Source organism: Sorghum bicolor, chromosome 5, assembly GCF_000003195.3.
Source record: "Sorghum bicolor cultivar BTx623 chromosome 5, Sorghum_bicolor_NCBIv3, whole genome shotgun sequence".
Taxonomy (NCBI): Eukaryota; Viridiplantae; Streptophyta; class Magnoliopsida; order Poales; family Poaceae; genus Sorghum; species Sorghum bicolor.
This window is the reverse complement of record NC_012874.2, coordinates 11,911,185-11,924,058: the sequence shown is the minus strand read 5'-3', so window position 1 is coordinate 11,924,058 and position 12,874 is coordinate 11,911,185. Positions and strand designations below refer to the sequence as shown.

At 41.7% G+C, this 12,874-nt stretch overlaps 1 protein-coding gene across 1 annotated transcript; it reads right to left on the bottom strand.

Moving 5' to 3' along the window:
- On the bottom strand, positions 1,048 to 11,911 carry LOC8057148 (PHD finger protein ALFIN-LIKE 8). The gene is made up of 5 exons (XM_002449228.2): positions 11,732 to 11,911; positions 11,563 to 11,595; positions 10,205 to 10,433; positions 1,790 to 1,916; positions 1,048 to 1,692 (listed from the first exon to the last, which is right to left on the bottom strand). Exons 1-5 carry the CDS (start codon positions 11,820 to 11,822, stop codon positions 1,408 to 1,410), a joined length of 765 nt encoding a protein of 254 aa, XP_002449273.1. The 5' UTR covers positions 11,823 to 11,911; the 3' UTR covers positions 1,048 to 1,407.

Genomic DNA, 12,874 nt, shown 5'->3' with positions numbered 1-12,874 from the left:
CAAGAGGTTTCTATTTTTTAGCCACTTTCTTTATTTTATCCAAAAGATGATTACTGGACGAGAGAAGAAAATGAAGAAGTTCAAATTTTATTTTAAGTGCTAAAAGGGTGCGGTTGTTTTATTACCATGGAGGTGCTAAGAAGTGAAGCTGCCGCGAGCACAATCCGGTGCAAGCCATAAGAAGCTGAGGTGGAATCAATTCCTAGAATCCGTGTCAGTCAAACTTTAAAAAGTTTAAGTAACTTGATAGAAAGGAGTAACAATATCTATAATATAAAATACGTATCATATGAAAATATATTCTATGATGAATCTAATAATACTAATTTGATACTATAAATTTTAGCATTTTTTCTAGAAATTTGGTCAAAGTTTAAAAATTTTGACTTAGGACAACTCTAGAAATTGATTCTTTCGTGGATGGAGGAAATACCCAAAAAAACACAAACTAAACCCATTGTTGTCGACGGGATCTGGTCATTTGGATTTTGGAACGCCTGGGGGAGGGTGGAAAATGAAATAAAGGCGCCGAAACAGACCACGAAAGGAATAGGGATAAACTTGGGCAAGTCAAAAAGGCGAGGTTGGCAGAGTGGAAGATAAAGCTTTGATAGGCTGCAAACTGGACAGGGACATGAACACAGCAGAAAACCAAAAAGCAGAGCCCGGGAAAGCAGACCGTGATCGATGCATATATGCCTGTAAACTACACAGGGCATCCGATCCGATGCAGTCCTCTCTCCTGCCAATCTGTATGCTATGTTCCATTGACAAGCTGCAGCACTGCCAAAGTCAAACCCCCACATACACCATACATAAGCTGCCTCAGAAAGTATGCAAAGATATGCATGCTGCCGGATGGAAAGATGACGCAGCAATACATCTCAAAATCTAACACAGAATAGGGCATATACACTTGGGAAACTCTAACTGGGCAGACACAAACCATCAGGCGGCAGGTGCGACGTGCGAGCAAAATAGACTTGAAGTCAATTAGCTTGTAAACATGGTTAATCGAGATGTCAATTAGCTTGTAAACATGGTTAATGGAGATGTAGAGTTTCATATGAGTATGCACGCAGAGAATGCCAGCACACAACTTTTTAACAAACTAACATGAGTAGACGGTCGTACATAATGCACAACTTAGATCTAAAACAGTTTCTCAGTCCAGTACAGGCGCACTGGGAGAAGCTTGAAGAAATACAGGCTACTACAGTTAGTTCCTAGTTACTAACAATAGATCTAGAATGTCTCTGACATACAACAAACAGCACATCAAGACCCTACAGCTGGTCCTAAACTGAAAGCAACAACTAAATGCATAACCATCGGGCATTCGACCCGTTTTACAGCAAGTCAAATTCTTGGTTCTTCAGGCATGAGAGATGGATATATCCAGCAGGATCACACCCGCGCTCTCTTGCTACTACCACTGCAGTTCGGACACTTGTAGTGCTTGATGTGCTCGGCCTTGGCAGGAGTGATCTTGACACACTTGCCATGGAACCAAGTCTCACAGGCATCACAGCATATCCAGAACTCATCCTGTCCGTAGTTGTCACCACAAGCACCACACAATGTGTTTTCATGATCTTCCTCTTCCTCCTCTTCCTCGCCTCCGCTATCATCCTCATCCTTTGGAGGTGGCATCTTGGAACCCCTTGAGTTGGGTTCTGGCTGGCGTGGTGGCTGCATGTGTTTAGTGACAAAAAGAATAATGGAATGAATTTAGGAGGTTAATTATGGCCAAAGAAAAAAGTTGAAAGAAGTATGCAGTCAATCATACTTTTGAGCCAGATTTATTGCTCTTGCTGCTGCTTTTGGGAGTTTTCTCCTTGGTTTGCTTCTTGGCAGTTCCCGTGACAACTTCATATATGGTAGGGAGGTTATTAATCATGACAAAAAGCCGCTTCCTGCAACAATTTCACAAAAAGCGATTACATTCTAGCTGACTGCGAATGTTAAAGAATCCATCAAATTGCTTTAGACCATAGAATACTAGAACACCTAGAATACTTGTAAGGAAAATATTCTAGCTGAATAAAACAACAAACATTTTCAATCTTATCATTCACATGATGAAATTTAAGGTACACCAGAAGGATTTTACAGTATGATTTGCATCAGCATCTGATGCACACATGAAGCATCACGTATAACCAAAATTTAACGGAAAAGATCAACACATGTATGAAAGCATTAGTTTCAAAGCTCAGGGACATATAATTGAATTCCTCAATGAGTTTCTACACCCTGTTACCAGTGATAATTTAAGTGCAGTACAGCTTATTATTTCAAAACAACCAGGATTTGATTATCTGTTGCTAGGATTTTCTAATCTGGGAAGAGAATTCTCTATTTCAGTGGTAAGAGAGATTCCACTGGATGGAAATAGAACACTTCCTTTCTGCATGACTGCTTGAGGGAAAGGGTGTCAGACAGATGAACATGAGAACTGGGGCCATGTTTAAAGAAGACCTTCACAAACCTCAAGGCAATTCTTTAACAAACTAGTATTATTAAAAGGCCAGCATCCTTAACATGAATATGAAAATATCCAGGTCATTCACAAAAGCGTATGCAAAAGCATATAATTAAATGTTCAATGATGCATCTAAACTTGTAATTGCAAAACTCAAATTCATTTCAACCAAGATAAATAAATTTAATTATTTAAAGATTTGACATCCATATAGTGGTTTAACTTACATCTTTGAGTTCGACTGATAAAATTCCAAATTTGGAATTTTGTAGTTCGAATGTAGACTCAAATTCAATATACCCAACACTTTTCAGTCAAGATAACAGTGGAGGACAGCCTCCAACCATTGGTTTCTGTAGCTTCCATAGAACACTATAACTAATCAACACTAAAACAAACTAATGCTGAAGCACAGGAATATAGGACTGCACATGATTACCAAACTGATTCTCTAGTTAGCTGTTTTTGTTTGGTTCAAACGTTGACTTTGTAATTTCGTTGCCTTGGTAATGAAATTCGGTTTACCGGTGTGGAAAAAAACAATGCTACTAAAGTTACTTTGACCACTTCTCAGTTAACTTCAGCAACACAGTACAAACTAGAATTACACCCCAGTAGCTCAAGCAAAAGAAGAAAAGGTGTTATCTTTTTCATTTTTGTATAAAGAAGAAAACTATAGCCCACATCTTAAAGAATTATCCTAACAAACTGTGAGAAAAGCACATGCCACATTGTCATTAACTGATTCCCAGTGCCTTCTGATTTCGATGGTAATGTAGTTTTGCACCAAGTCTACATTCATACAATAGAAGATCAAGCCCATAATGAAGACAACGTTTGCATGCGGTCAGCAGGACAGCTCCCAAATCTATCATGAATTCATGACAGCAAGCTTGATCCTAACATATCATGATAGATTAAGCTCTTAAACAGAAACAATTGGAAAAGTAAAGAGAAACAACCATACAAAACCATGTGTATTCATATCTAAGGCGAACCGACAGAATATGGTGAAGACAATGATTGATGAGTAGATGTATCAAATGACACTTTAAAACAAATGAAACAATAGGAGACGCCAATACATTGGGTAGAAAGATCACAATAAGAAACAATGTTATCAAGTCGTCTAGTCCAACCTAGTCGCCATGGGACCAACCAGGTGAATAATGTGATTAGTCGTTGACCACCCTGGTCAGTCCTAATCGTCCTATATACCAGGACTAATATACCAAAGATATACTTATATCCTATATGTTCTAGAGTACAAATCAAGCATAAGATAACTCTTTTTTTCTTTTCTTTTTTTTTCTTGAAAACATAGGAGAGCTGCACATCAGTATATTAAGATAAAATGGGACAAAAACCTATACAACACAACACAAACAACACAACCCTAAACTCAAACCCACTCGGCAATTCCACTGTTCTTTGATTACATTCGTGCCTGTGAATGATACTAAATTTGACCAAAAACAGGACTCTAACCTCCTGGAGCGGGGGCAGTCAAGAGGAATATACCTCAAGCCCCTGCCAAACACCACAACTTTCGTTCATCTTCACCTACAAGTGCGCCTGCAATACTTGGAGCTGCACCATAAAAGTTGCTCCTGTTGTGGTGTGTCCATAAAGTCCATGCTCCAAGGATATGAGATAGTTGATTACTTGCCTTATCATGCCGCTAGCAGCACTGCTCACTTTTTCCCACAAATTATGGAAAGAGGTTTCTGTGGGCTGCGGGGAGAAGGCTTGAGTCTGATTTGTGAAATGAAACGGAACCAAAATCCTCTTGCGAAAACACAAAGGACTAAGAGGTGATAAATGGTCTCAGCAGCCTGGTCACACAGAGGGCAACACTCGGGATGAGGGAGCCCACAGCGATCCTCTGCCCAACATCGGTTGTGAGCAACCAACCATACAAAGAAGCAGCATTTGGGGCGTGCCCATGTCTTCCAAACTCTTTCCCACAGCCCAAAAAGTGTAGACCCCAGAAATAAGCCCTCATATGGTGTCTTGGCCAAATACTGTCGCCACCATATATGTCTATCCTCAACAGCTGGTTGCAAATAAAAATCTGATAAGTCCCAAAGGTGGAGGTATTCAACAATTACCCCAACAGCAGCTGTACAAAACTTGCTGCCTTGTGCACTTAAAGACTTCCCATGCAAATATTTAGGATTGCCCCCTCTCCTTAAAGAAACTAACCAAGGAACATGTCCAGCCCATTATTGACCGCATTGCTGATCAGCTCCTGGGTTGGAAAGCATTGGTGATCTCTGATGGTGGCTGCAAGCTGCATGTCAGTATGTAAACTGGTCTGAACATGAGCCTAAGTGGTCTAAGCCATCCCAGATGCAGCCCAGCAATTATTCCATTCTGTTTGCGGTCATCCTCCCCCCCCCCCCCCCCCCCCAAGTCGTCGAATAATCACAATTAGTCAGCAAGTAATCGGATGACCAGGAAACCAATCTGACTAATAGAGTTGTAGACCCTAGTTGAGTCCAGGATACTGACTAAGACACCGAGCAGGACGATTAATCTGATAACACTAGCTAAAAATATCATAACATTGTATCCCTTGTGCAAAGTCATGACCAAAGGAAAAAAAATACTTCCATAGACTTAGAAGAGAACTTGCTTTGCTCATGAGAAAGAAAGAAATCGTAGATATGATAGAACAAAGATAATGATTAGAAAGATAGTAGCATAATAGCCCTAGTGCTTGTAACCAGGACAACAAAACACTTCATCGTCTGATAATACAATTTTGATATGCTCATGAAGAAAAAGAAAATAACAGGTGCAGCAAAGAAATCAAAGATGATCATACTGTGGGAGGGGAAGAACGGATATTCACCTACACATCAACCTTGCGGACAGATAATACCTGAAGATTGTATGGCAAACAATAGTGGACCCAACTTCATCGCCAAAATGTGGGGAACATAAGGAGCTAAGCAGAGTCATATGCAGGCATAGGATTGATTCCACTAGGCATGTAAATCAACTCCAGTGTAATAAACCAGGAAGTATGGAGGGAGCCAAATGAGAAGAAACAGGTAATACCAGCTATTCAGCTGTCTGAATACAAGATACTTTCGTGTAGTATAAAGCATAACCAAAGCAAATTGGCATCTTGTGTGGCCTTGTTCAGTTCGCAAAAAATTTTGGATTTCGACACTGTAGCACTTTTGTTTTTATTTGACAAACATTGTCCAATCATGGAGTAACTAGGCTTAAAAAATTCGTCTCGCGATTTACAGATAAGCTGTGCAATTAGTTTTTGTTTTCATGTATATTTAATGCACCATGCATGTGCCGCAAGATTCGATGTGATGGGGAATCTTGAAAATTTTTGGGAACTAAACAAGGCCTCAAGCATAACGAGCAGAAGCATCGAATGTCCAATAGGTTAGCAATGCATGGTAGGAAGTTTGAGATGGTCTGAAATTCTGAATATGCCCATGGTCTTGACACAGAAGAAAGATTCATCTAAGATACAGATTTAACAAATAACATGACACAAGTTTGAGTTGCTGTTCTCCTGGAGCTAAAGAATTAGTGATAAAGGAGATAGTAGCAGAAGATAATAAAAAAACTCAGAGTGGAGATTGTCAACCTCCACCAGCATGTAGCACAGGAACAAATCCTTTAAATCTTTTTGGAGAGGGAAAATGCATGACCTTTCTAACCATTCTAACACATAGAATCTCATATAGCCATGCTGAAAATGCTTGCAGCTGGGATCTTCATGATCAAGCCTACAACATAACCATCCAGGATCTTCTGAGTTCTGATGTTCAAGTTCTGAGTGTAGACATTGGACAGGTGCAGTCAAATATCAGCCAGGGGGTCACTGAGCAGCCAGAACTGTTGGAGATGGAGTCACCAATGAAAACTAACAAAAGGAGCAAGAATGTTTCCAATAAGTAATAGCTTGGAAAGAACATCAACCATCCAGTGAAAGGTGTTTCGAATGCTATGACTGAGCTATTAAGTTGTATGAGGTTTTTCGAACTCTGACCGAAGACGTCACAAATCTTAGCAAACAGCGCTGCAAACATTATCTCTATAGAAGTTGGCACCAATTAAGATTCTGATGATCTGAGCCCAAACATCCCAAAGATAAGTAGAGAAAAAAGGAAGCACAACAAGCATCATGCGTAGGTAACAACTGACCCAATGAGAGCCAGGAATGATGACACAACACATAGCACAGCTTGAATGCCAATGACAGCATGTGAGGATCCCATCCTTCGCTAAGGATGCTCCAATACCATGTTACGCTAACCTAGAAATCTGAGGGGATATATGCATACAACGCAAGACCCAACAGGCCAAAGTTAACGTTATCCTATTACATATCCACACAATTGTAACAACAGTTACCATGCGCAACGAAGCCAAAATTTATGAAGCAAGCACTTCCCAAACCAAACTTTGAAAGTACTCTGAAGACCTTGACCTCAACAACATCCTGCGGACTTTCAAGGCGAGAGGAAAGCTTTTCCATGCAAATATCTACACACTCATGAACTTGAATGCATGTGCAGCTACTAATCAAAGAGATCAATAAAAGATTGCCAGGATAGCAAGGTCACTCAACAAGGCTGGAAGGCTTGGAAGTTTTGTTTTGTCCTCCACACCCACTTACTTCCTCACTACCTTCCCTGCACTGGCATGGGCATAGAAAGCAATAGACTGGATCCATAGGTCCTTCCTTTGGAAAGAAAAAAGAAAAGGCCAATGAAGGCCACTACTAGTCAACTGGGGAAGAGTAAAACATCCAAAGAAGTTTGGCGGATTAGGTGTCCCAGACTTGCAAAAATTTGGACGGGCAGCATTGAGGCTGTGATGGCTCTGGCTAGAATGGGTCAGTGACTGTAAACCATGGGTCCACATGGACACCCCTTGTCACACCCCTTGTGACACCACAGACCACTTGCTTTTCAACTCATCCACCATAGTAAATGGAAAAAAGGCCAAATTCTAGAACAGCAGTTGGCTCATGAAGTTGCTCCGAGAACCTTGGCTCCAAATCTCTATAACTTAGTTAAGCATAAGAACAAATATGTCAGCCAAGAGCTACTAACAATGTATGCTGCAGGGTAGAATAAATGACACTACTAGGCTTGAGCAATTTATCACCCACCATAAGTCGGCGTGTCAGATTCAATTCGCTGGGTCCTTCAACTTCAAGACCTTCTGCAACAACTTGATTTGGAAAGCAGAAGCAGAAAATAAGCAAGCTCTTCACTTGTACCTTAATCCAAGATAAAATTCTAACGGTTGATAATCTGGCAAAAAGAGGATAGACACATCAAACATCTTGTGCACTATCTCATGGTCAACAGGGGACACAGGTCTTTATTTATGTCTGCTTTGCCCTTTTGAGGCTGACATTTGGAGGCAATTGCTAGCATGGGAGAAATTCTCTCTACCTTCACATTTCCAGGATGCTAGTTACACCTCCACAAGGTTACAAAAGGCGCTAGGCACTCTCTAGGCGGTTACAAAAGGCACTAGGTGCTCCCTAGGCGGTGACCATCGCATAGAGCTTAGGCGTGCCTAGGCGAGGCTAGGCTTTTCCTAGGCGTTTATATCAGTCTGCACTATGTATACTTAATTGACCAACTGTGAATTAAACACTAACATGTGTGTGTAATTCTTGTTGCTACAGTACCAGAGAGGAGTTTATGAGAGGAGAAATAACAAATAAAACTATATCTAATAGTATTTTGTGAGAAAATATAACTTCTAGGGAGCAGAATGTAAGAAACCAGTAAAGAGAATCATAGCAAGGAAGTTTCCAGAAGTTCTTAGAAAAAAAGGGGCAAATCACAAAATTGCTCCATCTTATCCTTATCTTGTACGCTGTACCCAGCATCCCTCTCAGGGCGGCTGCAGCAGGCCAGCCGCACAGCACCACGAACCGCGGCGCCACGACGTACAATCCCCACACCGCCAACGACCCTAAGGCCTTCCCCTTCTGCAGTTCTGCTCCCTTCTCCCCCCCTTCAAACAAATGGGCATCAATGTTTCTGGACCGAAGATGTAGGAGGGAGGACAACAAGTGACAGCGCAGCTCCCTCCCTCAAGCAGGGCGACCCTGGATTTGTGGGCTCATCACCTATCCCTCCACCTACCCCCATAGGTGAGGTGAGGCGGTGCCCTCCGCCCAGCACTTGTGTGCGCCTAGCGACGCCTATACCACCTTTTGGAACACTGCACCTCCATTGCTGATTGGTGGGAAGCTGCTGTTAAGACAGTGCCAAAAGAGAAAATACAAAAAAAAGCAATGGCCTATGCATTTATGTCACGTGGAATTTGTGGAAAGAATGGAACCGGAGGATATTCCAAAATAAGAGCTCAACGCCTCTATCGGTAGTGTTACACATAAAAGAAGACATGGAACAACGGCAACGGTCTTTTCAAACCATGTAAAGGAAGGATCTAGATTTGTTTGCTTTGTATCCTGTTTGTCCCTCTCTCTAGGGGACGTCATGCAGCCCACTGAGTCGAAACGTGCTATTTTCTTTCTCCTACTTCAATGCAAGGCAGAGCTCCTGCCACCTTGTTTTTCAAAAAAAAACACTTCCCCAACCATATTCCTCTTTGATACAACACATATTTGATTCCCATAAGCATAGTAAAGGCTATTAATAGTGCTCCATCTAGTTCAAAAAATTTATGTTCATTGACTGCACATCCAGAAATAAATTATGATTGCTAAGGCCCTGTTTAAATGCAATCAAAAATCCAAAAGTTTACAAGATTCCCCATCACATCGAATCTTGCGGCACATGCATGGAGCATTAAATATAAATTAAAAAATAACTAATTGCACAGTTTACCTGTAAATCGCGAAACGAATCTTTTAAGCCTAGTTAGTCCATGATTGGACAATGTTTGTCAAATATAAACAAAAGTGCTACAGTACCAAAACCCCAAAAAAATTTGGATCTAAACCAGGCCTAAGTTCATTAATTAAAATGGTAAATGACGAGCATTTTAGATTGTTTTGGTAAAACATAAAGAAGATACTACCTCGGTTAGTAAATGCATGAACCAAACTTCTCTAACTATGACCATTGATTTCTGTGAAACCTTGAATTGAGCATATGGAAATAGTAAAAATTGATTCGTTGTGAAAAATACTTTCAAAACACAATGATTTTACAAGTTTTATTACAACGTTCGTATAAAAAGGTGCAGACAATGTTGCAGATATAAGCCATGTCAATGTCCAAACACCACAGGTTATTGCAGATTGTGAAGAATATACTATTCTTGTAATTCACCTAGGCAAGTTCACACATAATGTAAACAATAAATTTCAGTGTATAAACAAAAAGTGATCCTTAGCAAGTCATTTGTATGCACTGATGCCCAATTCACCTTTAAATTTTGATGAAAAATTGGTTACAAAGAATGGTACAGAACAACTGAAATAAAAACAATCAAAAGAAGGAGGCAGATTGGAATTGACATGATAACAGTATATGCTCCACAACGACTTTGATGACAAAAGTAACTCTATTTTTCAAGACAATCAATGCAAACAATGGTAAGGATTAACTGCAAGAGAACACCAATAAGACTAGATAGAGGCCCCTATTCAATAGCATACAAGCAAAGCAACATATGGTAACAAGATTGGTTACCACAAGTCCACAACATAGGAAAGCTATAGAAATGGACAAGCTGCAAATACAATACCTGGATTCTTTGTCAAATCCAAATCTTGCACCAAAGTAAAAGGCCACAGCCAGCAACCAAGCATCACTGTGCACCGCTACTAGTGACAGCCAATCTTTCTCATCCATCCCGTCACGAGCAAAATTAATTCCCAGAGCTGGCTCTGGAAGTTCAGGAGGAACCTCCTCTGCAGGCAAGTTCACTTCCCATGTTTCATTGGGAAGACCATACAAACACAGATTCTCTTTCTCTGCAAACAAAATGTTAAACCTTAAGATTCCAGGTCCTTGACAAGATTCTTTCTTCCATGCTATCTAATTAAGAGAATCCAGAACCAATAAAGTTTGATAAGGACTGCAAGTGACACAAAAGACCAAAAGAAAGAAGCAGGAATGGGTGAATTGTAATTTATACCCTTCTAACATCGCCACAACCCAAACAGGAAAACCAGGATACTAATCCACAACTTTGTACAGAGCTATATCCATCAGGGATAAGATGCTACTGCCTACTAGTGTCCAGCAAGGTATTACTATTACTATAACCTAATTAAGTGAATGTAGAACAGTAGCCATGGACTACATAGCAGCAAGGAACCTAAAAGTTAAAATGGTAAAATTGTTTTGTTATAACGGAAACAGAAAAAAAAGAGAGGACAGTTCCACTAGGACGCCAAAGAAACCTTGTGCCAGACTGTCAGTGCTACCTATGCTCCAGTGACTTTCCTATTAAGTATTCCTTTTGACGTTGTCGCTGAAAGCTACCCAATGTTCTGGCTGGCCCAAACGAAAGCCCAAAAACACCCCGCGTGAGGTGGGCTGGCAACGAGGTCACCAGCCACTACTTTTTCAGTTATATTATATATATACGTACTCCCCTGCTCTCCCAAACTCAAGACAGTACAGGTAAACGTCACCCAATTAGAAAGTAGCTCAATCCTAGGGGAGAAAAAAGCCAGCACCCTCCTATACCTCATTCGTCCCATATCCTTTTTTTTTCGCACAAAACTAATCCGCTACTGGATCGAAGCACCAAACCAGCAGAGAATAATCCCGACCAAACTTTTCTGCTTGGGGTAAAAAGCAGAGAAGCTTTGCCTTCAACTTCAAGGCCAAAATTCCCAAAACCAGCAGAGTACAAATTCCCGTAAAATCCAGGGATTGGATCGAAGCGAGAAGCGAAACCACCCCAAAACCAGTGCCAAATCCACAAAACGCTTCCTCCTCTCAGCGACGAACACAAAAAATCGCACAAAACCTCGAAGTCAAGCTCCTCGAAGACCGCAAGTTTCCGGCAAGAAACAGCGCGAACGCCACCGAATCGTGCGAATTCGAGGGGCACGGGTGCGGAGAATCGGCGGAGCGCGTGCGCGAGCTCACCTGGGTCACACTGCTGGTAGAACTTCTCCACGTCTGCAAGAAAACCAACCAAATCAAACCAATTAGCCGCCAGGAAACCAATCGGTCGAAGCGTCCGCGGCCTCATGAATCCTCAAATTCCGCGAGGGAAGGGGAGAAATGGGTGAGGAACAAGCAGGCGCGTACGTACCGGTGGTGAGCGCTTTGATCATGCCAGCCCGCCGCGCGCGGAAGTCCCGGAACACGTCTTCCGGCGTGCGGTGCGTGCCGCCGCCGTCCATCTCCCCGGTGCGGGTGCTGGCTAGGGTTAGGGTTTTTGGGGAGGCTGGGAGCGAGGCGGGGTGGGGGTGGGGGGACGGGGGGGGGGGCAGCGGAGCTTGAGGACAGCGAGAGCCACCAGGATTTTTAGAAGAGGCCGGAGGGAGGGACGGGATGGGGGACCAGGGCGCGGATTTTGAATCACGTCGAGGGGGTAGATGAAACGTTTCGCAAGGGCTCGCTTCCTTTTTTCCTGTAGGAATTTGCATCTCAGCCCCTGATAGGACTGTGATTCTCAGTTCCACCCTGACGGGGAAACGGTCAGCTACTGCTCTTGTGCAAAGCCTACCTGCTGTCATGTGGGACCGCTTACATGTGGGACCTATTCCCCAGCGACTGTAACTGTGCTGTCAGCTTCTGCTTATTTTCCCATCTGATGTGACAAAATAACATCATTAGCATTGGTGCAGGAGCTCGTTAGCATGGCGTAGGCCTTTTTAGTTTAAAAAAAAAAAATTTCATCCATCCTATCGAATCTTTAGACACATACATGGAACATTAAATATAGATAAAAAAATAAAACTAAGGTCAGTCTCAATAGAGAGTGTCATTGCACGATTTCACATACCAACACGTCATTGAGATTGAAATGAAACTATCTATGAAATAACCCCAGCAATGGAGTATTTCACTTTGTTGTTTCCAAGGCTAAGCAAAGCATTTAATTGCTACAAAATGATTGGATCACATGCAAGATGGTGAAACGATTTGGCCCTCAATGGGGATTTCATCCTGTTTCACCGCGTGGGAAACAAAGTCAGTGGAGTTTCACCATGGTGAAACTACTTCCTTCTCTCTTTTCTTCGTTTCATGCAAAAAGTGCAGTTTTGCTGACATGGCGCTCTAATAAATGTGCATGACATTCTAGTAAAACCTCCACTAAGACTGGCCTAATTAAACAGTTTGGTTGAAAATCGCGAGACCAATCTTTTAAGTCTAGTTACTTCATAGACCAATTATGAAGTAACTATTTTTTAAAGATTCGTCTCGCAATTTACAGACAAACTGTGTAATT